Source organism: Oxyura jamaicensis, chromosome 11 (assembly GCF_011077185.1).
Source record: "Oxyura jamaicensis isolate SHBP4307 breed ruddy duck chromosome 11, BPBGC_Ojam_1.0, whole genome shotgun sequence".
Lineage (NCBI taxonomy): Eukaryota > Metazoa > Chordata > Aves > Anseriformes > Anatidae > Oxyura > Oxyura jamaicensis.
This window is the reverse complement of record NC_048903.1, coordinates 2,372,636-2,399,879: the sequence shown is the minus strand read 5'-3', so window position 1 is coordinate 2,399,879 and position 27,244 is coordinate 2,372,636. Positions and strand designations below refer to the sequence as shown.

Genomic DNA, 27,244 nt, shown 5'->3' with positions numbered 1-27,244 from the left:
TCAACAACATCAAGCAGCTGGATTTGCAGCTTATCTGTGTGATAAAGTGAGCAAACAGTCTGGGTAGCACACCTTGAAACAATGAACACATTGGAGATGTCTGGATAAACTGGCAAATGGCCTGACAAAAGGGAAAAGGGCTGGGACGTAACCTTCTGACAGTGAATAATCTAGCTATCTCCAGTTGTGCTTTGCAGGGACATGGCTGTCAGTCACTTGAAATAATCTTTCTTCTTCCATGTAGGAGTGTTTTTCCTTTCCCTGCTAATAAATCCACCTACTGTCTTGTAATCCTTCTAGTCCCAGTAAACAATACTTAATCATTTAATTGGCATGTGGTGGAAAAAAGGAGGCAACTTGTTTTAGGCTCGTGAAGCTGAGCTGTCCATCATCTGAGGTATCTACTGTGTACTTTAATCCTGTCTTCCGAAAGCTGTTAATCAATTATAAGTTAAATAGCCCAGCATTCACTTTGAAAGATTAAGACCGTTTTATTTTGACAGACCAGCCTAATTGCTAACGATCAGTTATAAAAATGTTCCTCCACGGAAACAGGAGTTTTGTTATCTGGAAATCTCCAGTCCCTGCAGCTACCCATCTCCTGTGGCCAAGGTAACTAAACGTGACGTGCATCCCATCCAAGGTTTTAAATGCTGGCTACGTAGCAGAAGGCTGAGAAGGTATTGAGAGGGCAAGAAGCTGCCATTACCCATGGTAATCAGAACCGCTGATCAGCGAGCTGACTGGGCGTTTTGCTGCAAATAAGGCCAAGGCTATGTCACCCTTAGCAAATAAATCCTCTCCCTGGTAGCTCTACTGGAAAACACGTTTTCCTCAGAACGTGCAATCTGTTATGTTCATAGCATATTCAGCATGTAATTTGGCAAAGCTACGGTTGTGAATCATCAAGCCATTTTCCAAAGGGCATTGTTACCTGTATTGGATGCGTTGTCAGTGTAATTATCTGTAACCACGGTCTTGGAAAGTGGCTCAGATATTGACCCTGATAAGGGACATGGCACTACGAGTGTGGCTCAAGATGTTGACGACATTCTAGGGACACGACCACAACACTCCATTAATTCTTCGTAATGACAGGTAATTCTTTGTAATGACAGGTAAGATTGCTGCCTCCACCCAGCTGCTCTTGGTTGTAAATAGGATAAGGCCAGCAAGGAACGATGTGGAGCTGGAGTGTGCTCGGTTGTGTGTTTGAAGGTGTGGATAGGAATGAAGCCATTCAATGTGTGCCCTCTTGGATAGCTTCTGCTCTTGTTGGTAATTAAATACAAAGAATTCTGAACGTGAACTAAAATAATTTCATTTATCAGTTGAACATAGACATCTGGCGTGCAAGTGCTGGGGGAAGGGTTCAGAGTCGAGCTGATCTGGATAATCAGCTTGGGGCCTCAAGGGGATGTAGCAAACTAATAAAAGAAGAGCAGAAGCACAATTGCACCAGGATTGGTGGCTGGAAAGGGCTTCTTGGTTAAGAGCCACTGAGGGCAATGGAGTTGTGCCCATTCCTGTCCCAGGAGGGCTCATCCTTTAAATAGTTGCGCACAGCTATCTGTTAGAGTCACTTAGGAGCTCATAAAAGCAGATTTATGCTGTTAGAGAGACCTTTGCTTACAAAGAATATCCCAGTGTTACAAATCTGCACTGTAAATGATGGTGGTATGTATACAGCTCACAAGCAGGGAACGTAAATTGCTTTGGACATCAGCCTGACTGAGGAGCCCAGTTATCTGTCAGTGGGATTGTGCCCTTGTGGGTGCAGGGAGCTCCTCTTCTCACCTGCAGAGCAGCAACGTTGCTCTGCCTGATGGCTTTGTGATGGTGCCAGTAATGCCCCTTGTCACCGCTGTCCCCTTGGTCTATGGAGATACCAAGCTTCAAAGGCTGTAAAAAGGCAGAGAAAGAGAAGCAGGTAAAAGAAAACCATCAACTTCATCTCTCAGCCCCGGTTTGATATATTAAAGAACTGAGGAATGTCATAAATGTCAGGTTAGAGAAGGGATTTCTTGGTCAGGAAGATGGGATGGAGGTCCCAGCACAACACTGCACTTTCCCTGACACATGCCAAATGTATTGCTAGCTTGATGTCCTGCCTGCTGTGGTGGTAGTACCTTAGTCCTTTCTTTATTTCAGAATTCCAAGGAACTGTCACCTTTCAGCTTGCTTGCCCTGCCTGGACCCATCTCTTTTTATGGCATCTAACTGCTGGGCAGTTAGACGTTTCTTTCTGGCACTGTTCTGAGTTTAAAAATAGCAGGCATCTATTACTTATTACCTTGTTAATTTATTGAAATGCTTTTAGAAAATTACTCAATGGGAATTTAGCATGGTAGTTGTCCACCGAGTTGTTACAGGACTTGGAGTACTTATCTCCCCACCATTCCCCATCCACGTAAGACCCTTTTGGAAAATGCATTTGCACAGGGCTTGAATGGCGGTAAGCAGCTGGGACTTCAGTAGCATGGCACCTGAGACATCAAGGAAGGAAAATGAACACATTGTGGCTTTGGCTTTGGGTGCTTTTATCACATCTTAAAAAGATGCCAGGTTAGGGTTGCAATACCTTCATGTTACATATGAGAACAAATAACCACCAGCACCTAACAAGCCTCCTGTTGCACACCCAGCTCTTCCTTCCACAGCCAAAACTGTGTGTCTATTTTTGAAATTTTCTCTTACTGTGAGCTCCCAGGAGCCCCATGGTCCATGTTCCTAATGAGTTACTCATCAAAAGCCACTTATCTTCCACACCAGGGTAATTACCTTCTGCTTGGCTACTGCTCCTCACACACAGGGAAAACCTCGAGCTATTGATATCTCTCTGGTGCATCCAAAGTAAATCATTACTTTGAAGTGAGAATATTTATAATTCTTGCATAACAAAAACAGTGTTAGCAGCTACCCACATCTAAGTGGAAAAATGCAATGATGAATCAGGATTTGAAAGTATGGATAAGTCTGGTAGGTTCTTCCGTGACCAAGCAAACAGCCTAAATTTATTTATCTTGTTTAAAATAAATAATAATAAAACAACACTTTGCATTTAGATGGTCTAGATTTCATGTGACAGTCAAAAAGCACCTTGTAAAACTGTGTGATGGCCTTTATTTCCAAGGGGAAAATTTGGATCTGTTTTCAGTTATTCGGATTCCTGTATATTATAATATTTTCCTTGTTCTCTCTCTTGTATACTCAGTTATCCTTCCAAGTCCTTGTTGAGTTCACAGCACAGGGCTTTGAAGAGAAGACATCTGTTTAAAATGGAACATGCTGTTCCCAAAATAATAAACAAACCTATCTACGGATGAATTTTGAGATGATGCAGAAATTGTGAAAGATGGTTGCCGGCCTTCCCTACAAGCTGTCATTAGATGTGTCTAGCTCTTCTGTCCACCCTTAATACCCTTGAAATTAGTGTACTGAATCAAGGTTTGACTTTTGTTATTTATTAGGTTGGTGTAGGTATCTGTGGGGCTTCTTTCTCTTCTCTCATCACCTCTCCTTAGCAAATGCATGTTAGAATCATGTTGATTTTTTTAAATACTTTTTTAGCTGGACCACCTTCATTTTGCAAAGCAGGCCTTGAATTGGGTGCATAGGATTAGAACATTAACTGCTATATCCTCCTATGCTATTAGCTGCCAATTATGTAGCAGTCCAGCTTTAACCTGGGCCCATGTGTGGTTTATCTAGTGAAAGATTTGTGCTGGACAAGGCTTGGATCCAGCCTAGAAACTCCCCCATGAACTGAAGCCAATGGTGTGGACAGCACATGAAATTTAATTTGTGCAACAGAAGCATTTGTATTCTGCCTATTTCTGCAGAGCAACACTTTACAGCCCATCACTCTCTTAAATTCTTCCTCCTGTCCTGTTCCTAAAGCTGCTCCCTGCTGAGAGAGTGGGCCACAAAAATAGAAGGTACCATGAAAGCCTGTGAAGCAAAAGTTGCTCTGTTTAGAAAGTGAACTTTCTAAAGTGAACTTGGCCTTCCAGGCAACTGGCTTGCTGGCACTCCAGTTAATATCTGACAGCTCAGGTGCCTAATTGGTGTCATGCAGAGCGCCCTTTCTCACTGCTCAAGGTACAAATCAGCTGAGAGGTCATGGATGGTTTCTGTTAATTGCCAGGTGGACTTTTTTTTTTTTAAGAAAAAAAAAATATGAATGAGCCACACAAATGAGTCTGTATGTCTTTCTGCTGCCCACTGCCCTGCATATCCATGAAACGAGGGGGCAGAGAAGATTAGCATCGTAGTGGAGTTGGTAGCAATCACCTGTGTCATCATCCTTTTGTTGTAAAGCCTGCAGCTAGAACATCAAACCAGATGCAAAGAAAAAAAATCATCATTACCTAATGCTCTGGGTGGACCTGCTTGGGCAGGGGGTTTGGCTGACGTGACCTCCAGAGGTCCCTGCCATGCGCAGCCATTCTGTGAGGCCTGCCAGCCTGCAGTATGGGCTGCCCTGTGGCCTGAAAGCCGTGTCCATGTCCCTCTGTGCTGGCCGCCCAAGCACCTTCCTCCTCATGACTGCCAAACATTCCTCTCCAAATCCATCTCTAAATTCCTCTCTAAAATCCATCTGTTTTGCAAAACCTGTGGTAAAATCAGTAACTGTTGTAACCTTCAAGGCCTCCTGACACTTCAGCAAAGGGGTTAGAACCTCAGAGACAGTCAGATATCTCACCTCATGGCCTCACGCTTTCTTACTAGGCTAGGTCTCTGTCCATTGAAGGCTCAGGTGGTGATGCTGACCCTAAAAGCCATCTTCCTGAGAGTGCTGCCTGAGCAGAAGCACCAGCCCTTGGGCCATTGCTGCTCTCTGCTGCTGGTCGAGCCACCCTTGACAGGAGCAGGCTGGAGAAAAGCTTCTGCCTTGGAAACCTCTTCCTAATCTGCACAGTACCCAGATTTTTGGCCTGCCCCATTGATTGAGCCTTCTTGCTGCTGGTATTTCTCTCTGGTAAAGGCTCTGGGTGGCCTAAAACCTCTTTGCTCAGTTGCTCCCCATGCTGTGAAGAAGCATCCGTGCTTGGGCTCCAAACAGTTTGTGCAATTGTTTTGCTTTGGGGAGGGGGGCAAGGCAGCTGTATTCAGCCCGTAAGGTCTTTGTGTGTGTGTGTGTGTGTGTGTGTGTGATGTGTTTCTGTGCACAATGTGTTTTTTATGTGGTACCATATCTCTTGATTAGCTCCTCTTTGTCCTTTCCTGGCTCCTGCTGTTATTTCTTTGGTCTTTTGGGGGTTGATCAGGAACTAAGTATGTAAGATCTTGCAGAGAGATGCAAGGAGCCTTGAATGTTGCTGACTTTCAGTCTCTGCTGGTCTGGTTGGTGTTTCAATTCCTTTAATATACAAACAGTGGCGTTTGGGTGTCCATGACAAATGCAGACAGAAGACATTGAGCAGGGGTTACCATTTCAGCATGCCAATTCGAGGCAGAATATTTCATCTGGAGACCAGTGTTTTCCAACACTCCCGGCCTGCTTTGAAGCACACCAATTAAGGTCCGACACGCCGTGCAACCCAGAGAAGACGGGCTTTATTTTCTTCTTCTCTCCATGGGCTGGGAGTTGTGGGTTTTCTTCTGTAACCCTCATTAGAGATTTCAGGCTGAAAAGAAGTGAATGGGATACATTATGGTGACAGATTTAATGGCCTTGTTACAGGTTGTGAAAGGTGGGAATAAGAGATTGTGGTTTCTGAAGCAGGCTTTGAAAAGCTGCTCAATTAGTCAGGAGGACTTTTAAAAGAATATTTTTTTTCTGGAGCCAAAGTTGAGAAATTTAATTGGGCACTGCATAGCAAATATATCTATGTGGCCTGATGACAGCCAGCAAAGGGCACTATGAAACATTTACAGAGCTATTACCTCCTTGCCATTTCTCTATCCAAAACCCACAAGTTATATTGGCAGTGTCTTAAAAGTGGTGGGTTTTGTGCTGAATTTTGCAGAGTGTGGACATCCCTGGATGCTGTAGCTCTCTTGCTGGTCATTTCAGCTGAAACACAATATTCCTGTGTTCAGATGGGTTGGTCTTTGTGCAAAACTGCCCTGACATCTCCCCCACGAGTCCCAGACTTGCTCCAGGAGGAGTATCTACACCAAGGTCTTTTTGGCTTGGAAACAGCAGCATGAGGTAGGGCAAAGGCTCCAGCTACAGCAGAAAGTGGGGGCATTGGTGGACATCAGTAGCTTAACACCTCAGGCACTTTTTGATCTGTCTTATTAATATCTCATGTTGCTGTATCCAGGAAGCTTTTCAAAGTAGATCCAGAAAATCAATATTCCTGCTGCTAAAATTTTCATGTTGTGGTGATTATCTTTTTTTTTTTTAATTATTACTTTTTGGCAGGGATGAAATTTTAAAATGCCTAGAAAGGGTTTTTTCTACTTGGATGGCCGATAGTGGTCTGGCAGATTAAGTGGGTGCAGGCTTTGGGGACTTGGCTGGTGCATGGCCCTGAGACACGTCTGTCCCAGCAGGTACTGCCCACGTGCTGGAGTGGGGCTGGCCTGGGTGCAGGAACAAGCTCTCAGGGTTCATGTTCTCATTTTTAGTGTCTGGAGTCAAACCCTGCAAAGTGGGGGGCTCTGGCTGCCATGTAGCTCATGTCTTCTTTGCGAAACAATGTGCTTATCCATCATGCAGGAGAACCAAAGAGCTTGCTGTCTTCTGGTGCTTAAAATCCACTTTGGAAACATTAACAGGCTCAGCGATGTGGTTTGTGAGTGCTCCTGGTGTATTACAAGTGAGTGACAGGCTTTGGGGTGGCAATGGCAAGATGCACCCCAGTAGAGGTGAATGGCACATAGGAAGCCCTTAAAATGCCTTCACGACCTCATAGGCACCATTGTCCCCCAGCCTGTGTTATTCCTCTTGCCATCCCACCCAAATCCCACTTACAGCTTCCAATGCTTCTTCTTTCTCTTGGTAACTGGGCTTTCCTCCACCTGCCTCCCAGTTTCATCCCAGTTTGGGGGGCTCTGCCTTCTTTTCTCATTAGCTTCTGTTGCAGATCCACCATGTTTATCAAAGGTGTCGATCATAGCTGTTAGAATTAAATAAGGCAAAAATGAAATACAGAACAAATACACTGCTGCAAATAATTCTTATAATTCCCAAGCAATTTTTGCCAGACAATTGTGAGAAAATATGTTCTGGCAGCCTACGTTCAGGCAATTGGCCAGGAACAACTATAAATCATGGGGATCTGTTTCTTCCTATTATCTTTCTGACTCTTTTAAGATTACTAGGGTTACTAGCTAATAAAGATCAGAGAGAGGGGAATAACTATCTCACTGCTTGCAGTGGAGAGAGAAATCTCTGAAGGTAAAACAATGATACGTCTAGATCTATAATTTCCAGCTAGGGAGACCCGGGGATCAGGAATTGCTGGATTTCTCCCTGGTAGGCTGTTATAGCAAAGAGTGAAAACTGATTTTTGTGGAAATGGGGGAGCCCAAGTGTCTCTGGCTTTCTGCTTGGTGCCTGCTTGTGGCATTTCACTCTGGAGAAAGCCTGCAGTGCTTTCAGGGACTTTCACAGGTGGGCATTCATTTCAGAGTGGAAATTTCTCTTCTGTGACTCTGTTGCAGCCTCAGGAAGTATTTTTTTGGGTGCGGGATGGAGCTCAGCAGAGAGGGAAGATGCTCTGGCTGCAGCCCAGCTGCACGGGAGGGCTGGTGCAGGCTGTGCTCTGGGGTTGGACCCAAGCTCGGTTCCTGCTGCCAAGATTTTGCCTTAATTAGATGCTGATACACAGGCACCCAGCCTGATACAGTGCAGACGCAGATGCTTTCAGTCCTGCTGTTATTCATCGCCTCCATCTGTGAAAGAAGCCAGATTTTAGGGCGCTGCTCTCTGTAATGATTTGAGTGGGTGGCTTTTGGGCACTTCTGGTGCTGGGCCTGTAAACATGGGATTTCTTTTCCTTGAGCCAAAATAATTGGCTGCAGAAAGCCACAACGCCTGCATGTTGTTTCGGCACGTGGTTGCTCAGTTAAGTGATGCTCGGTTGTCTCAGCATACAGACACAGCTTTGCACCTAGCCTGCTAACAGACGTACACCGAGACTTGTTTTCCTTTCTAGAGGGCTTTCTGCTCATCACGGAGATGTTACTTTTCCAGCTGACTGCTTTGCTGGTTTTCAAACACGCTACTCTCCATTAAACAAGGCTGATTTTCCTTCTTTACCTTTTTAGGCTGAATTAATAAGAGCAAACAGCCCCAGATTAACCAAAATCAGTGTACTTACCCCAACATGTTCCTCAATATAATACACATTTTGCTTTTTATATTAGGAACAAGCACCTGTTTGCTGGTGTTTGCTGTTCTTAACAGAGACCAGGAGTCAGGCCTGGGCTTTGTGGACACCAGCTCTTGGCTCTGTGCAAGCTCAGCCACATGCCCAATGGGTCTTCTAGTGCTGTTGTAGCCAGAGTGATAGTGATATTAATTAATATGCTTGGTATGTGTTAAACAAGGGCTGGGGGGGGGGGGGGGGGGGAGAGCGTGTACTAAAATTGGAAGTACTTGCACAAGACAGTAAAAACAAGCTGAAATATGTATGGTTTTTGGAGAAAGGAGACAGGCTTTTCTCTCCCCTGCATCCTCTCATTTAATTGTTGGAGAACTGCAGCATGCAGATCTTGCAGGAGGAATTTCCAAGTTGGAAACCAGAGGGGGAAGTGCTTTTGTAGCATTTAACTGGAAGAATTGTTAAGAGAAAGAAGTTATAAAAGGGCTGTACGTAGCAGGGAGTATTAAAATTGTGTATAATGAGGACCTTGAGCAGATGAGTTGATAAATTCTGAGACTCCTGGGGAAACGAGGGGATAGGAAAACTGACTGGGGGGGGATGTTCATGCAACATACCACCTTCAAATATAACTCAGGCAAGACATGGACACTTGAAGATCCTCAACACCAGTTGTTGCTTCCTAAATGAGGAGCCTGACATTTTGCAGGTCAGCAGCCAGGGAGAAGGGTGCCTCCTGTGAAACAAACACCTTCAGAGGCTGTGCTGGCCAGGCTGGAGCATCCTTAATGCCAGGGCACCTTGCTGCCTAATTGGCTTGGGAAGACCATTTCTGCAGGTATTTCTTTCCTAAAAAGACAGATTTGCAACCCGTTGAATTTGGATACCTGACATTTTCCCTTTTCTTCTCCCCCGAGATGAGCTGATAAGGGGGAAGCGGGCAAAGAGAGACTCCAAGGGAGCTGGAGCATGGGTTTGGGTAGATAAAGCTGGTGCAGCCAGTAGCTCTGGGGGCCTGACCCTGCCTTGCTGGTAGTCGTATCTCCCATGGTGGATTCTCCCACAGTGGCTTCTCCACATGTCCCTCTCCTGTCCCAGCCCTCTGCAGCCACATCCTCTCTTGTCTGGAGGCTGGGGATCTTCAGCTAGGGGCTGGCTACAAAAATTAGCTGAGCGAAGAGATTTGAACTTGTTTAAAGACACCAAACCATAAATTATGGGTAGCTGGAGCTGGTCTCTTCCTTTACATGTGCTTTCTCTGAGAGCCCTGCACCGAACCAAGCAAATTTATTCATACAGTGAGTGACTGGATAACCAAGGCAACATAAAAGCAAGCAGCTTTCTTATACTGTAAATCACTACAGAAAAGGACTGTTCCTTTGTAGAATAGCATGAGCAGGTTTTTTTGTTGTTGTTGTTGTTTTTGTTGTTGTTGTTTTTTGTTGTTGTTGTTGTTTTACCTCCTGCCTTCTACAATTTTAATATTCAAGTTTTAAGCCCGCAGCATGTATTTTATTTTTTTTTTCTCTGATATGTGGAGGTTGGAGGCTAAACCTTTGAATTACCAACCCGCTGAGCATTTTGATCCTTTTATACAAGAATGGGGATTAAGTGCTTCTCACAGCTCTGCTCAGCTCAGGTTTGTGCAGGCTGACCTGGCATTGGAGCGGGGCTGTTCTGCGGCACAAGCAGGAAACCAGTGGGCTGAGCACTGGCAGGTGCCTTTCTGCAGAAAAATGCCAGTGTGCTCCATGAGAGAGGCGGATGACTTTTGGAATTGGCTTCTCTTTAATTAAGGTGGAAATATGTTGTGTCCCGTGGCAGAATGTCGTCTGAGCCCCTCATCAGAGGTTTCCTCTGGAGGAGTGGTACCAAGCCCTGCAGTCACCAGACCTCAGCTTGCCTCACCTCTTCCTTGAGAGGTTTGTTGAGGTTTCCCCCAAAGGGAATGGCATCACAAAGCATCCACAGACACCCTTGGTGGGGGTTTTCTGGGACAAAGCAAGCAGTGGAGCATCAGTGGTCTATTTGGCCAGTGGTATCTCCATGTGCTTAAGGTCTTCCTGTGGGTCTGTACAGCACCATGGCCCTCTACAACATCAACATTTTGTAAAAACTATTGTGTTTACTATACCCTAGAATACATCCTTTTCTTCATATATAAATAAGACACAAATATTTCAAGCTCAGGTGTGTGCAGCTGGGTGCCTGAACTAAGGACAGGGCCTGGCTCCCAAATCCTGCTAATGTCGCCCAGAGCTCCATGCATTGAACCAATCTAGAAATGCAATTTTTGCTAATAGTTTGGAAATATGTCTAGGTTTAAAGGCTTTCCTGCAGGCAGAGGAGAGAACTGGGCTCCTTGGAGGCTGTGACGAGGTCTGTCTTGTTTTTGAAAAGCTTTTCCATGATAGGTTTGGCGGCAACATGTGAGCTGTTAGTGCTGCTTTACTTGGGACAGAAAACATACGTGCAAATTGCTCCTTTGATGAAGCGTAGCTGAGCCTTCTCCTGCACCAAGGAGCTGATTCCTTCAAGCAGGTCCAATCTCTGCTAATAAATCTCCTCCTCCACGGGAGGAGCGTTTGATCTAACATCACAGGAGATGTCATCAGGGGCTCAACCTAGCTTTTTCCATTTCATTAGCTGAAACTAATAGCATTGACTATTTCGAAGAATACAGCATTCCCAGAAACTCGGGTAACCCGTATAACACTGCCAGCTGAACAGCAGCTCAGCTGGTCCAGCCTTGGTGCTCCAGAGCATGGATCACCAAAGATTTGTGTGTCCCGATGTCATGAAGCCCGTGAGTGAGTTTTGCAGCAGGTCTGTGCAGCACGGTGATGCTCCACAATGGCAATGTTTTTGAGAAAGCAGCGTTCTGTTTGCTCTAGCCTGGATTATTCTACTCTCCTTATTTTTTATGTGAATAAGACACACATGAGCAAACGAAGCCCCTGTCTTTGCTATTATTTGCTTTTAGGTGGAGCCATTCCTGGTCTCTGCTGAAAACCCCTGGGATAACGTTTTTGTGAGTTGCTGCTGGCTTTTTCTTTGCTGTTTGTTTGCTTTTGTTTAACTACAAAGAGCCTAATGATTTTCTTACCAGAAGGAGAGGAAGAGAATAAAGCTCAAACAAGTGTTTTTATCTTGTAAACTCCCCAGCATCACAGTGCTGGAGGCCCTTGGTACCACCAAACTCCTGTGATAATTTGGTTCTGCTGAGAGCAGAGGTGGTTCACGCTTCACCCTTCTGTCAAGTAAGTCACCAGCCTCAACTTTTATGTTCCACACTCCCGCTTTTCTCCTAATTCAGTAGAACAGAGTACATCTCCTGCCCTGTACGAGTGTGCTCCTGCAAGACCTGCTGGCCTTGGGTGACCGGTCACACCAGGACAGGCTGCGGGGCGCGTGGCCACAGGGGACAGGGGAGATGCTGCCAGTGCCGGGGAAATGGCACGGAGGAAATGTGGGTTCAGCAAAAGTGAAGTAGCACAGGGCATTAAAAATTCACAAAGGCTTCGCTGAAACTCATTCTCCAGGAGAAGCATTTTAACGAGCAGCAGCAGATAACCGAGTGCTCAAAAAGCAGGGTGCGGAGGGACCTGTACTAGCACAGGAGTTGTGCTGGAGGTTTGAGGAAAAAGCACATTTCTTTGTTCTTTTTGCATTTTCTTTGGAGCTGGCAGGAAATTTACTGGGGTTTGCTGTGGAAAAATAAAACTGGAGAGGCTGTTGTGAGTCTTCAGGGGAATATGATAGGATTAAAATGGAGCAAAACTGAAATGCTTTGGGTTTGCAATTTTCGGCAATTCCTTTCCTAAGCCTTGTTTAATTAAGGAAGGTAGCAAGGTGACCCCATTTGCTGCTGGAAGGAAAGCTCGTGGGCACTTTTCCAATGGCTTGGTCCTTCGAATGTTTTTTTTCCCCCTCATAGATTTACCCAAATGAAAGAGCTGGATGCTGAGGATTCAGGAGGTGAGCTGGCACGTGCTGGGGGTGTTTCAAACCAAGAACAGTGAGCTCATGTGCTACTCCGCCGTGCCTTTTGTGCTGGCACTGAGGGCTTTTGGTTGCTTTTGCGTTTAAACCTAAGTAGAGCACGTTGGCAGAGCTGTGCCATGACCTACTTTTTACCCCAGCACCCGTTTGGGGTGGTTTGGGGTTTCCTAGCACAGTTTGATGCTGTGCTGACTCTTGCTCATTGGTGGGGCATGCCATTTTATGTGTAATTGTGGAAAACACGCCAAAACATCTTTCCACATCCTTAAAACTGGAAAGCCTGACAATAGTCCTGTTTTTTTTTCTTTACCTACTTTGAAATGAACAGCTAGTAAAAATAAAGAGAAAAGATACAAATGCTGCAGTTTTGTTAAAAGCTTGTTACAAAAGTGTGTGATTAAAGATGTGCTTGTTTAATTTGCTGGAGCAGAAACACATATTTGTTTTCTTTCCTTTTTTTTTTTTTTTTTTTCTTCTTTGCAATCTTTCCAGAGCAGATGCAGCTTCCCTGCAGGGATGCTCTACTTCTGTGGTGCTCAGCTGTTTTGCAAAGCAAACAGATGAAAGAGCATGGCAAAGATCTGCACTGCTTGGTTCAGAGACATTAAATACCTCTGGCAGGGCTGAGATACCCACCCTGCCCTGGACGAATCGCAGGAGACGCTGAGCATAGGGCTGACATTTTCCTGTGAAAATAAACGAGAGGGGCAGAAGCTTTATTAAGCAGGAGCATAAAATGATGAGCAAGTTCCCTGGAAACCCATGGGACCATGGGAGGGAGCTCTGCTGAGTCCTAGAGCAAAAAAAACTCCCCCAGAGAGGCTTCTGGAGAAGATCCAACCATTGAGACAGGGGTTTCTGGGAGAGGGACCATTGAACAGGAGCAGTAGTTTGGGTTAGAGCCTGGAACCATTTTAATGGGAATTTTGGGACCATTGACTTTCAAGAGATGAAGCATTCATGTTGGAGGCTTGCAGCTGGACTTCATGCTTGAGGGGTTAAGAGGTGGAAGCAAGTTATTAATTATGCAAGTTGCAATTTGCTATTCGAGCAATTCCTTCTTGCCAGCACTGGCACAAGGAGCTGGATGTCCTATCTGCTGCAAACTGTAACGCAGGAGGGTAACTTCTGCCTTCTGAGAATGCAAACGAGATATCTGCTTTTTGGCTTAGTTTAATTCACTATCTTAATCTCTGCACCACTTGTTAGCTGGATAGAAAACTGGCAATGCTGCCAATGCAATCTGGATATTGTTTCATGGGGCCACGGGAAGCAATGAGTTTGTAGCTCTCTAATCCTCAGTAATTTGCTGCTAATTTGTCAACAGCCAACAGCTCCAGCATTTCATCTGTATGTTCGAGAAGACAAAGCGCGTGAGAGCAGCCAGTTAATGAGGAGCAGGGTGAGGCACTGGGGGCCCCCGTGGTGTCTGTGCTGAGCTTTCCGAGAAATCTGGATTTAAAAGGATATAGGGGTGCTGGGATCAGAGGTGTTGGCCTCTGCTCCGGGATGGGTGACACATCTGGGGATGCCACAGGCCTGGGCTGGTTCTTCTCCCTTGTGCAGCCGAGAAAACTGCAGGGAAATGGTGCTGGTAAATGGTGAGTGTGGTGCCACGTGCTCCCTCTCCAGCCTGTTGTGCTGCTTTTTCAGGAGAGCAAGGAGCAGATAGATGTTCAGCTGGACTCCACGTGTAGAGCTGGAGGGCTTCTCATCCTTCTCTGTTCCCCAAACCATCACACCCAACATGTGCCCATGAGGTGAATGCAGAGAGTTTTTTGAGGACCTGAGCAGAAATAAGTTGGCAGCACACCATGTCTGCTGGAGGTCTCTGGCACCATTACAGGTACCTTCCTCTGTCCATCCTACACCAGGGCCCCGCGACAGCCTGAAAGCACCTGCAGGTTTTGATACGTATTGGGGGGGAATAGCCAAAAAGCCCCCCAGATAAAGCCACTCCTCTGCCTTGAGCTCAGGACCAGGTTTAAAAGTGTCCCTGTGATTCCCAGACCACTTCCTTCACAAATACAAAGCAATACTTAGCCTCGCAGAGCATGCCTTACAACACCCTGGTTTGCTAAGGCATAAAAACGAACCATTTGTTGAATAGGTAAAAAACTAGTTACTTTACATTTTAATATACATATCCAAATATTAGCTGTTCTCCCACTGCTTATTTTTAGTACATTTTGCACGGTTTGCAGAGCACCTTTTTGAGGTGCAGCAGGAGCAATAGAGTGTGGGGCAACAGAGAAATGTGGGATCAGGTAGGGGTGGAGAAAATGAGGCAGATGTTGGAATATGTGGAGAATCTAACCCATTGGGAGAGGGATGGGATGCTGAAAGCCCTGCACAGAAACCTGCTGCTTTGCCACGGTGGCTCGTGCTTGTGTATCTCACAGGGGAAATGGCTTGAATGGACAACTAATAAAATCAGAGGTGATGAAAAGCTGTGCTTGTCCAAAGTCACTCAGCCTTTTAATAGCACCCAATATAAAGGAGACAGGCTGAGGACAAATAAGATGAAAAATAACTCGGAGAAAGAGGCAGTGGTGTGTCTGGAGCTAAGCTGTGTCTGCAGCAGCTGCTCTGGGGGCCAGCTCACCCGTGGTTTTCCCAAATTATTACAGAGCAGCAGCACATGGAGGAACTGGCGCCATCTTTTTCTCGTGCCACCCAAAATGTGGGGCAAATGTTGACATTAATTTCCTTTTTTTTTTTTTTTTTTTTTTTTTAAACTGAAAGAAAAGCATTCAAATAACCGAAAGGGAAACTGAAATAGGTTACCTCTTTTTTCTCTATAGGAAAATGGTAGATTAAGGCAGCTTTGTACACTACTGGCATCTTTGTCTGCTAAATGTCCTCTTCTAAATGCTTGGGTAACATTTGTCATAGGCTCAGGTAAGCAGCAATTGCATCGAGCCTGGCCAGGCTATTTGTACCCCAGAAAAGTCTGATCCCAGCACTGAATTAATGAAGGAATGGGAAGACGTTCAGAAAGAGCCTTGATGTGAGACCCAAAGCCAATATACTGGGGGAGAGCAGAAAAAAACAAAACAAAAAAAATCCCACCACCAACAACAAAAAAACACCAAACCCACATTTAATTCAGCTCATTACAGCAGGATGAGGATTATCTGGAAAACTGAAAGAAGTAAAACCTTCATAAAAGGCAGTGGGAGAAAATGTGCTGAATCCCTCCTGAAAAGTCTCCCTGCCTACCAGCCTACATTTGATATCTATGTATAGCTGCTATTAAAAATAATTTCAGAATTACTTCTAATTCTAGGATGACAAAAGGCTTGATTTGAAGACAAAAGCTGAGCAACTTGGTGACAATTCTGGCATGTTAATGGACATTGCTGGATGCCGGGCTATTTCTGGTGAGGACAAGGTCCAGGTTTCTGACTACAGCAGCAATCCTCATTTTTCCCCAGGCCAAGTCCCAAAGGGATGATGGCCAGATACGGGCTGATGGCTGTGTGCAGCATTACTCATCATCCTGGATAAGAATTAGGCTTTAAGTCGTGGCTCAATCTTTGCTGCTGATTGCTGCAGTCATTTTGAAGTGATGGTCACTCTTGTCTCCATTTTTAATGGAAAATTAAAGGGTTAAGCCTTGCACAAAATTTGTATATGCACCTCTTCATGTCTCAGCACAAAGCTGCATCGTCGACTGCAGGGCAGAAAGAAAAAGTAAAACTGATTGAACGTGGGTTATGATTATATATATATATATATATTTATTTTTTTTTTGAACGTGGGTTTTGATTTTTTATTTATTTTTTATAAACTCTGTGTTTTGATATGGAGAGAAATACCTTGAATTACTGAAGAAGAGCTGATCTTGCTGTTGGGTTAAATGACCTGGGAGGATACGGGCTGACTCCTTAGGGGATGTCCTTTCATGTGCTATGTGCAACTTACATCTCCATATTGCCTGATGTGAGTGTAGGAAGGGAAGATGTGATGTAGGAAGATAAAAATCCCAAACTTGAGGGATTTTGTATGGCATTAACCTGTCGGTTCATCAGCAAACACAGCTGGCATTAGGAAATGCAATGAGTGTTTCAGACAGACTCAGCTGTGATGGAAACACTGTTTGTCTGCAGGTCGTTGGGGTGGATCGCTTGGCACCACCCCTTGCTAAGACACCTGGGCTGGGTGTTAGTTAACTTACATGGAAAAAAAAAAAAAAAAAAAAAAAAAAAAAGGTGATTTTGGAGTCATTCAGTGCTGTTGGTTGATGCTGGGGATGTGGCCTGTGGGCTTGCTGGGATGTCCCCAATGAGGACATCTCAAATCAGGCCCAACTGCCTGAACCTGGAGGGTGTCTGGCTCTCGAGGCAGGTTTTCCAGTGCAAAAACTCTGTGCAAAGGCATCATTTGGGGTCCCATACTTAGTGTCCTATCTACGTCTTTCGCATCCATGGCAGATCTGGAGGTCATTTTTCGTAACAGCCCAGTCTGTAAGCTCAGGTCCGTACCCAGCTTCAGCTACATGAGTAAAGCCACTCCTGCTGACCTCACACAGACCAAGAGTCCGTGGCTGAAGCCAGACCATGTTCTGCCTGGCCCCTGTATCTACACACACACCCTAGAGACAAATAAAAGTCCAGCTGTTATTTTTATTCACAGGCCACAATAATCCGATTTGCTCACCCATATCTCTGTCGGTGCTTGGACACTAGGCAGGGCTAAAAGTATTTTAGATCTCAGACAGTAATGACAGTAAGTAACAAAATATACCCCTAATGTACCCAGGTAATATATGAGCAGCCCCAGCCCGAGGTAATTCAAAACAGGCTTAGCAAACAGACTCAGGACAATGATTTTATTTTGTAGATGCTTTAAGCTGTTCGTATCGCTGAGTAAACTTCAAAATACTCAGCCTTCATATTTATCAGATTTCCTATATTTTGGGTGATTTAGGGCCCTGTCTTGATGTGTCCCCCCTGCATTAGCAGGTGGGAAGAGCCTGATTGCAGGAGTTAGGAGGCATCAAAGCCTCCTCCAGACTCATCAGATTGTTACGGTGGCAAATGGAGCGATAATAAAATCCCAGTCGGGGCTGACCGATGTTCTCCATCACATCCTCCCCTCCTTGGTTCGCTTTAACTTTGACAGCTCTTTTTGGCAGAAAATTCTCTTTGGTTTTTGCCTGTGATTGAATTATTTTGAAAAGCTGGACTGAGAAGAAGATGATGCTCTCAGGAAGGAATGATTGCGGGATAGCAGCAGCCTGATTATCTCTTTTTTCAGCCCATCGGCGACTGTGCAGGCAGTTTCACTTGGTGACATTTGTCTGCCAGCTTAGGTGTTCACTTAAAGTACTGGGTTTAACCCTTTAAAGCCATCGAGTCTAAAGGGGCAGTGAGTAGGTGAACATAAGTTGCCTGCCTTTAACTGGCTGCTCCAGAAGAAAAAGTTGCAGTGGCTTCTCTAAGATTTTAAAACATCTGGAAGATTTATTTAATGAGAATTGATACAGAATCTCGATTTTTTTTTCCTATTATCCTTCTTATCCAAAGCAGAAGCAGGTACTCAAGACTGAAATATCTCCAAGGGAGCTTCTTGGAGGGTGGGCTGTGGGTGAGGCTGAGCTGGGATCGACAATGCCACTTGATAAGGCAATTCATTGGGAGAGTTTGTATCTCTCACACCCAGCAACTGTCAGCAAAAAGCAGGTTTCTGGAAGTCTTATCCATCACTTGGTGGGTACAGACACTTCTGGAAAATCTTGCTTTTCTGTGACTTTGCTGATAAGGCTGTTCCTGGAGCACAGCATCTCCATCTGCTCTTATCAGGACACACACCGTCCGCAGAACTCGTGTGTCTGTAGTGCTATGGACAATCCTCTCCTCTTCGCCGCCCAGGATTTTTCTATCATTTTAATTTTAACTTCCACATCCCAGCCTGGTCTGCTTCCTCTTATCACTCGAATTCCCTGAAGCCTGCCCTGCCTGCAGGGCTCCAGCAGCGTGCCGCTTTCAGGCTGTTGTACAATTATAGATACAAAGCCCCAGGATTATCTCGTTACTCTGCCATGCTTTTACTTCGTGTGTTTGCAGGCAAGTAGTCAGGCTTGTATTAAACAGCGATCAGCTTTAAGCTGACTGCTGCTTTATGGTGTTATCTAGTGGGGAACAAAAGTCCCGAGCACTGCTTGCCAGTAAAAATTGCACCTCTCCCTATTCAAATTGCAGCCAGGAACCAACCAGTTCTGTGAAGTCTCAAATAAATAAATAAAATTAATTGTCATCTCCTCCCTCAGCTAGATCCTTCACTCATCTGTTATTACTCTGTGCTCTTAAATGCTACAGGACTATTCCTACACACCAGGTGCACCTGCAAACCTTCTGCACATGAACTTGTGCTGAGTTTCTTATAATGTGTCACCAGAATGTTGCCATTTGGTGCTAGTGGAGGTCTGTGCTGTTTTGTGTTTCCTCCACATAAAGCTGTTTTTGCAGCCAAATAAAGCACAAAATCACAGAATAACAGAATAAGTAAAGAAATAAGTAAAGAAATTAAGCAAAAGTAAAGTGAAAGAGGCAAGCTACAAGGTGCAAATGAGGTAAAGGAAAATGCTTTTTCCTTAATCCTCTGGACACCTTTTGCAGTGTCTGTCAGAGGAGAGTGAACTGTAAACTCAGCTTAAAGTACTTAACTGAAAATATTCACTTGTTTTTCTAGTTTCTCTTTCCCAGTAAGTTGATTTAACTGACTTCCTTAGGAAATTAATTCCCCCATGTGGAAGGATAACCTTGAGGTGAGCAAGCACTGACTTCAGGTTTGCAGGAAAAGTGCATCAGAGATGCAGAAGTGTTCAGACCTAATGCGACAGAAATGCTATCATTAAACAAGGTATTTTTCTCTTGGCACTCACAATTTTGAGTCTTTTCTTGACAATGAGCACCCCAGCGTTGGAATGAAGCCTGCAGTGCCTGATCACCCAGTGCTCTGGGGCACGACTTGGTTGCAGTCGTGAGTCCTGATCCCATGGGATGTGTTAGGGGATGGCGCTTTGTTATTCTACAACCTTTCTGCAGAGAAGAGCTCCTGTTTTGGGGAAGTAACACAGGAAAACAATATGGACAGCTGGGCACTCTCTATAGCCACTGTGCTGCTCCGAAAATTATACCCTTTTCACCCATTGTTGTCTGTGATTTTGTTCTCCTGCTGTGTTCCTTTTGTAATTGCCAATTAAATAGATATCTGAGACTCCATTCATCACTACTCTAACTTCATCTCTGTCAGGCAGGGGAAACTGGGTTAGCATTTGGCAATGCAGATATGTTTTAGGAGCAGCAGACTGATTTAGTTCAGGGAAGAAATATTGATGTGCATGTGGTACGTTGGCTAATTTTGTCCTCTAGCATCATTTCCTGAAAGAGAAGCAACCAGGGTTTATAATTGATTTGATTAAATAATAAATAATACGTTCTCCTGCTGCAAAGTTGGCAGCGTTTCCAGTCTGCAAACTTCTCTTGTGTGGCTGCGGATGGCGAGGCTCTCAGCAGCAATGGCCTGGGGCAGGTATTTTCACCCAAGGCACTGTTGTCCACCACAGCACAATGGCAGTGCCTTGAACAAGAAACTTCAGGTAAATTACAATTTCTTTCAAGTTTCTTTTGCCTCTCACCTGTTGCTTTATGGCTGAAATTCTTCATAGGAGCTTCCTCCAGCTGTGGCTTTGAATGCTTTACGGGTCTGTCCACAGCACACAATCAGAGGCTCCCAATTCAGCAATTAAATGGAATTAGTTTGCAGTGGAATTGCTGCAAGCTCGTCTCTTTGTGCCAAGGAGAACGTGGTTAAACCTCTGCCTTGTGATCCCTCCACGTGCTGCTAGACTTGCCAAGAGGCACCCTGCAAGCTGTGTCCCGTATGGCTGGGCAGATGGGCTCTGTGCCTCCTCATGTCCCTTTCGAAGCAGAGGCACAACATTGAGGTGACACAGTCCTTGTGCATTTAAAAGCTTGGCAGCTGAAGCAAAATGTGTCTTGTGTTGCCTCGTGGCTGCTTCCTTGCATTTCTGTCCAGCACTGGGAGACATGTGGTGGTGGAGAAGATGGAGAAGGCAAAAGATAGCACGGGGTCTGTCATTAGCTCCAGCCCTGAGACATTTTGTGTGTGTTCAACATCCCTTAACGAGCATCCTGCATTGCTTGAGCATACGGTAGACAAAATGCTCCTTAATTTCTTCAAAGTAATTAGGTTTTATGATGAAGCTTGCAGGCTTTTCCTCTTCAGGCTTCGGGCTTGCTTTAGGTTAACTAACCCAATTAGTTGCTAATGGCCAGTGTGTCTGCAGCCAGGAGCAATGCTGCTTGGCCTGGTGAGCCACCAGATCCCACTGGTGTAGCCTGCATCACTTGCAGGGCTGATCCTACAGAAGCACTTTGGGTTTTGGTCCGAACCTTGGGAACACGACTCCTGTTTTTCTGGGTGCTCTGCCCCTGCTTTGCCCTAACACCAGCCATGTTGCACTTTGCAGATGACGGGAAGCTGTCCCTGGAGGAGTTCCAGGCCTTTTTTTCAGATGGGACACTCAACGAGGAAGAACTTGAGAAGCTCTTCCACACCATCGACTCGGACAACACCAAGTAAGTTCCTCCTGTTTGGCAGAGCCGGGAGCCGTGGCGCTCATGTGCAGCACTGCTTAGAGAGCTAAGACCTAGGACATGGCCGTGCAGCTCCTTTTGCCAAACTTTGCAAAAAAAAAAAAAAAAAAAAAAAAAAAAAACACCTCTGCTGGGTTTATGTCTTGTTGTGGTGGCTGCCGTGAATCCTTTTCTCTCGCCAGTTTTTATTCAGGCTGTTTTCTTTCGTGCAACCTGACCTTTACGATGTCTGAAGTGATGCTTAGTTATACCCGTGAGGGCATTTAAATGGCTCTTTAGCTTTTCCACTCTACCTAAAAGCTTCGCTGTGCTATAAATGGTAACTGTGTGAATATGTGAGCGTTGTCCTATCCAGCTATTTCACACACAGCAACCTGGGGAGGATTTGTGTTTCGTGATGCTTGCTTTGCCTCCCTCCCCAAACGTCCCCTGGCAAGCACTCATTGCTCCAGAGCTTGCTAGAGAGGAGCCCCTTCTCTCCAAGGGGAAATGCAGCTGCTGGAGGTAAGCTTAAGCCCTGCAGCCCTTACTGTGGGTGCTTTGTTCTGCTTTGGCCCCAGCAGACTGATGTGGCCGTACTTCTGTCTGTAAAAAGCCCGGGCAAAGCAGTGATAGCAAGGGGAAAAAGCCAGAAGCAGTACCGTAATGTCTGCATCCTGCTGGAACAGCAGCTGGAGAAAACGATGGGAGAGGAGGCATCAAGGCACGCTTCAGTTTCCTGGTGCAACAAAGGTGAAGCTAAATGTGGCACCTGAATGCTCTCACCGGGGCACAGAGGATGTGCCCCACCGGGTTTTTTTCTCTTTCCAAGGGGAAACAGTTTTCAAAAGCCTGCCTGGCTGAGGCTATTTGGAAATCTAAATGAAAGGCAGCATTGAGTCATATTTCAGTGTGACTCCTGTTCCTCCAGAGAGAAAAAAATCCAGCCAAAAAAGCAGATGAAAAGAGAATCCAATTTAAAATGAGGAGTTCAGCAGCAAATGCTTAAAAAATAATAACAGTCTGGTTAATTATAAAGCCTTCGGAGCCACAAAATCCCACCTTTCCAATATGTGTAGTGGCCACCATTTATCCCGAGATCAGAAATGTCAGATACCAGCTTGGTACCTACTATTCAGCCAATAATTAATCAAAGGAACTGAAGTGGTTTCTTTACCAAGATCCGCTGGGAACGCTCCATCGCTTCCCACGCTTCCCCTTCAGTGGGAAGCTGCTGCGAGAGGGGCCGGGTGCCTTGGGGTTAAAATCAATAATAAAAAAATAGCAGGGGAGTCGTGGGAATGGAAAGGGAGCTGCTGAAAGGCAGATGGGGTGTGCTGCCTCGTGCTGTGTGGGGCTATTTATTGAGCTGCAGGTTGGGTATGGATGGGTTCTCCATAGACCCTGGGAGCCAGGAGCTCACCTGCCCCTCTTCTGAAGTAATTCAGAATATAGTCCTGAAATACCAGATGGGCTTTCTTTAATGTTTTTTCCATTTTGCACTGAAAAGTAGGGACAATATGAAATTTATCTTTCCCAAAGGTAATTTAAATTAAAATTATTAGCTATTTGTCAGGAAAATGTAGTTTATTTTTAAAGCTGTTTTTTTAATTTTCCATTTTATCCGTGTTTATCTTATATCGCCCATCGAATTTGCTTAGCATGCAAAGCAAAGTTTGCTATTGAAATTACATTACAGCTAGAGTAGAAAATGAAGAAAGTTATGTTCCTGCTGATTATTAGTAATTGCTGTTACCAGCTAAATTACAAAATGTTGATTCGATTTTCCGGAGTATTTTTAGGAGCAGGGGAACTGCCTCACATATGCATAGACAAAATGAATGTCTGTATTGGTTTCTTGACTTGCTTTAGCTGGGATGGTGGTGAAAAGGAGAGAAGTTGGGCAGCTGGGTGGAGGGATGAGGTTGGTCGATGATGCTGGAGCACCCATTCTGCTGCGGGGAGCTGGTGGCACCGTGCCACAGGGTGGAGGAGCGTGGGCTCCTGCTTGGGGAACCACAGCCCCCCAGCAAAAGACATGGTTGGCAGCAAGGTGTGGTTAGGAGGAGGCTGAACTGAGATGGGACACCCCATAAAAAAGCCTGGGGGCTTTAATGAGGTTTCTTTCTTCTTGACTACCTAGGAAACCTCTCCAGGAGGTCCATGGTGTGGCACGATGGGCATGGAGTAGGAGCATGGCTTTGTGCAGATGGGGTTATGGGAAGTCAGCATGCCATGAGGCACCTTACTGATGTCTCCAAGGGGATTTCATGTCTCAAAGTACTGACATATTGCTGTTGCACCCTTGGTGCTCAGTGTTTGCAGAGGGTGAAAATCCCACACCTGCCCCAAAGCCAGGACATCCCCTTTCCGTGCGGGGGAGCTGGTGGATGCTCGTCCCCTCCTGCTGTCCCCATCCTAGCTGGTTATTTCAGCTGGCAGCAAAATATATCGTGTATTTCAATTGCTTTTGGCAACATTATATTTAAAAACCTGCTGCTGCTGAGAAGTGGTGATCAAGTGACATTTTCCTCTCTGTGGCTAACAAAGGCAAGATGCTGCTCGGTGCTTTTCCATCGCTGGTGTTGGCTGCTGTTCCAGGTTTCAGCAGTGCTTTACGGGGAGCTGCCTGAAGATTAATGGGACAGTAATGACACGGTACTGCTGATATCAATGCTACCTGAATTGCACAAATTATGTGTATAATATGTAAACTTGTGCACACATATTTAAATATATATACATATGTGTATATATATATGATTTAGTGGCAGAATAGGGCTTTAGGAAACATTGTATTTGTTCTCACCTGGGAAATCCCATTAGGTTTGCAGTTATTTAGGCCTTTTGGTGCTCCCTGAGCTGCAGGGTGGTTGTAGGGCCCAGCCTCTAGGACAACAGTGTGTCCATGCTCTCATTGACCTGGCCCTGAGCAAGATACCCTCAGAAGGAGAAAGGCTGCGCATCCCCTTGGAGCTGCCCGCCAGCCCTTGCGGAAGGAGGGGGAGGTCAGACGTGGCTGTTAACCAAACTCATTTAGTCGTCCTGGCAGGGGATTTTAAAAATTCCTTTTGTATCTCATATATTTTTCATCGCTGCAGAGGGCAATTCTTTGGGGAGAGATCTGCTTGCTGGAGCAGGACTACTCTGATGAGCTGTACACGTCCATTCACAAGGAGCCAGAACATGGCATTAGCATTCTGCTGCACTGTCATTTATTATCTCCTCGCTAGGCTTATAGCTATTCTTTTAATTGCTTTATTCCCCACATCCCCCAAATGAGCTCTTCTCTCCAGTGGCAGGCACTAGAGAAGATGGGAGCGTGCATGCAGTGTAATTAACAGAAGCGCTGTCTCTTCTCACAAGCCCTTAGCAACTTCCCCAGACTGTCACTTTTCCTGGAGCGTTGGGACAGATGCAGAACCCAAACCAGTTGGGTTTTCCAGCACGTACCAAATCCAGGTGTGGAACAGATGGGAAAATGCACAGAGAGCTGCATGATTTGGAGGAATGATCTGGGAGGCACCTTCCTCCTGCAGCCCCCTCTGCCCCATAAACTGACCCCACACCTGCAGGACCTCCACAGAACCCACCACAGGGTACCAGGAAGAACCTGGAGAGCCAAAGCCACCTGAGATCTGGTCAGCTCAGCTGGGACAGCTGCTCCACAGCTCATTTCAGGCTGAGAGAAGCAGAGCAAACAAGGAGGGACAAGTCTGTATCTCACTCAGCGGTAATTGTGCAGGAGCTGATAACTTTGTGTTAGTGCTAATGAGCAGGCTGCCTTATGCACCTGTGACTTTCTGGTTACAGCTTTGTGCATGTAGCAGGTCACCACAAGACACTGAAGAGCAGGGGTGCTAGGCACTGGCTGGGCAGCTCTCTGAGCACTGAAAACTCCTGGTTTTGGGATGTGTGTGAGAAATACGGTGTCCTGGTGGGGACAGCGAGGAAGGCAAAGGAGCCCAAAATGTGTTCCTGAGTGTTAAGCAGGGAACAGCTTGCAGGGAAGCCTGGCGTGCACAAGGTAAAGCTGTGCTTGTGCTTCAGCTGATGGACAACCGGGGCAGAAAGGGAGCTCGGCATCACCACAGGGGCAATCCTCACGTGAATGTGAAGTTCCTGACACATCCTTCCAGCACACACCCCTAGCCCAGAGGTGGACAACCCCAACTGATAATCCTGCAGTCTGCATTGCTTCTGCTTCAGGAATTATTTTCCTCTGGTGGAAAGGGTCTGTTGTTACCTCTTTGTTACGGATGTCACAGTGCCCTCCCATGCTCCCTGAGAGGCTTTGCCTTCCCAAAGCCTACATCAGGTCTGGGTTCCACTTGATAGAGTCCGTTGTGGGCAGGAAGGGGTTAGCAGCAGTGCTCTGTTGCTGCTGGTTTTCTCCAGTCCTCTCAAATCTGAGCAGAAAGTACTTCTTGGGCAAGGAACAATGATGATTATGATAAAGTGTTTTTTTCCTGTATTTTTCTTTCTTCTTCCCTCCATAATCTTAGCTGTTTGCATTGCAAACCTGATTCAGTGTGGTGGTGGCTTCATCTGGGAGCCGAAGCCCACATTAGGGAGATGGATGTGCCCATTGGAACCAATGTAATTTCTGAATTTTGAATGTTCTCAATTAGCTCTCTGGGAAACAAACTACGGATCACGTAATCAGCTGAGATTTTGATTAACCTATTCAAGAGACAGTTCTAGTCCCTTCTGAAAGGGACAGAATGATTGCATGAAAATTATATGCCTGGCTCTAATTTCTGGCTCTCAGGAGCGTGGACACTTAGCGAGGGTTGTGGAAAATGTCTTCTGAGCCCCAGGTCGTTCTTCTCTACATCTTGCTTAGGCTACATGATGCTGCACTTTTCCTTGAAGCAAAGAAACACTTGGTGCCAAAGCTGGTGCTCAGCAGCTGTGCTGGTGGAGCTACAAAGCATCTCGGTCTGTCTCTGTGGCTCTCTGGTGTTATCTTTTCATTTATTGCTCCATGAGCACACATCTCAGATCGGCTCCAAGCTCCAGCAAAGAAAACGTGCTCTTAGAAACAAAACAAACAAACAAACAAAACAAAACAAAAACAAAACAAACAAACAAACAAAAACAAACAAACAAACAAAAACTCACTGGGAAGGTTGTCAGGAGGAAGGGGAAAGCCGGAAAAAACATACAGAAGCTCATGCAAGCAAACATTTGAGGATGTGTTCCCAGATGCTGTCCCCTGGTGCTTCCCTGCCAGCCTTTGTGTGGGATCCCCGAGGCAGGGGGGAGCTGGGCACAGCGGGAGCGATGTGGCTGCAGAGGGTGAGGGCTGGGGAGGGTTTTTCTGAGCCAGCACCGTGAGGATTGTCACGGCCCAGGGGTTCCCAGCTGGAGCTGGGGCTTGGCTTCTCATTTTGTGTATCGTGCAGAGCTGCTCTGCATCAGGCATTTTCTTTCCCAGGGAACAGAACACCGCTGGGATCTTGCATTAAAAACACAAGTGACGGAGATACCTAATTCCAGCCAGCTGCTTGTGTCTGAGTCACGGAGGCATTCAAAGAGATGGTAGCTTTTTTGTGTAAACTCCAGCCTCACAAATGTCTTTGTGTGCTTTTTCTGAATGAATAAATGTGCCCAGGGTACCACAATCAAGCAGCAAAGGCGCCAGCTGCTGCCGGGTGGGCAGCACAAGTTGTCTGTCCTGAGGCTGAGTTAGGGGAGAGGGGTTTTAGATCACCGATAAGCAGCAGGAGAACACATGAGAAATAAAGCTATGGGTAAAAAGCAGGCAGCAGAGAGGAGGGATTTTTGCTCTGCTAGCCCCTGCCAGCAGTGTATCGCCAACCCCCCACCCTGAAGCTTTGAGTCCTTCCCCTCCTTTTTGGTGGGGACCAATACATGCACAAAGACTACCAGGAGAGGGGAGCTGATTTCATTTTACCCCACGCTCTCAGTGCCTTAGCATTTGCTTCTGGTGATTAGCACATCACTCGGTTTTGCTCACAGCAATTAGTTTTTCTGGTCCCTGGTGCAGCCCAGGATTAAGAGGCCGGCCAAATCCATCCCAAGCTGCTGTAAAGCAGAACCTTCCTCCAGCGTGGGCAGTGAGCTGGGTGCGAGAGAGAAAGAGTTGAAAGATTCAGGACAATTGTGTTTTATTATGAGCACAAGGCTGGAGACAGCCCAGCAGAGGAGAAGGTAGGGTGTTGGTGATGGATTGCTCGGGTAGCTGGCACTGAGTTGCTTAACGAGACTTATATGTTACTCACCCAAAAAACACAAATCAGGTGAGCCCAGGCTTACATATCAATCAGACACAGGCAAAGTGTTATATGTTCCTTCATCCAAAAAAAAGATGTTTCTGAATGACTAATACCA

At 45.8% G+C, this 27,244-nt stretch overlaps 1 protein-coding gene across 1 annotated transcript in view; it reads left to right on the top strand.

Annotated features, from left to right (window-relative positions):
• The window catches only part of NECAB2 (N-terminal EF-hand calcium binding protein 2), a 59,172-nt gene that overhangs the window by 12,202 nt on the left and 19,726 nt on the right, over positions 1-27,244 (top strand). The window contains exon 3 of the mRNA XM_035336991.1: positions 20,782-20,890. Within this exon, the coding sequence (XP_035192882.1) occupies positions 20,782-20,890 (109 nt within the window). The remainder of the gene's footprint in view (positions 1-20,781; positions 20,891-27,244) is intronic.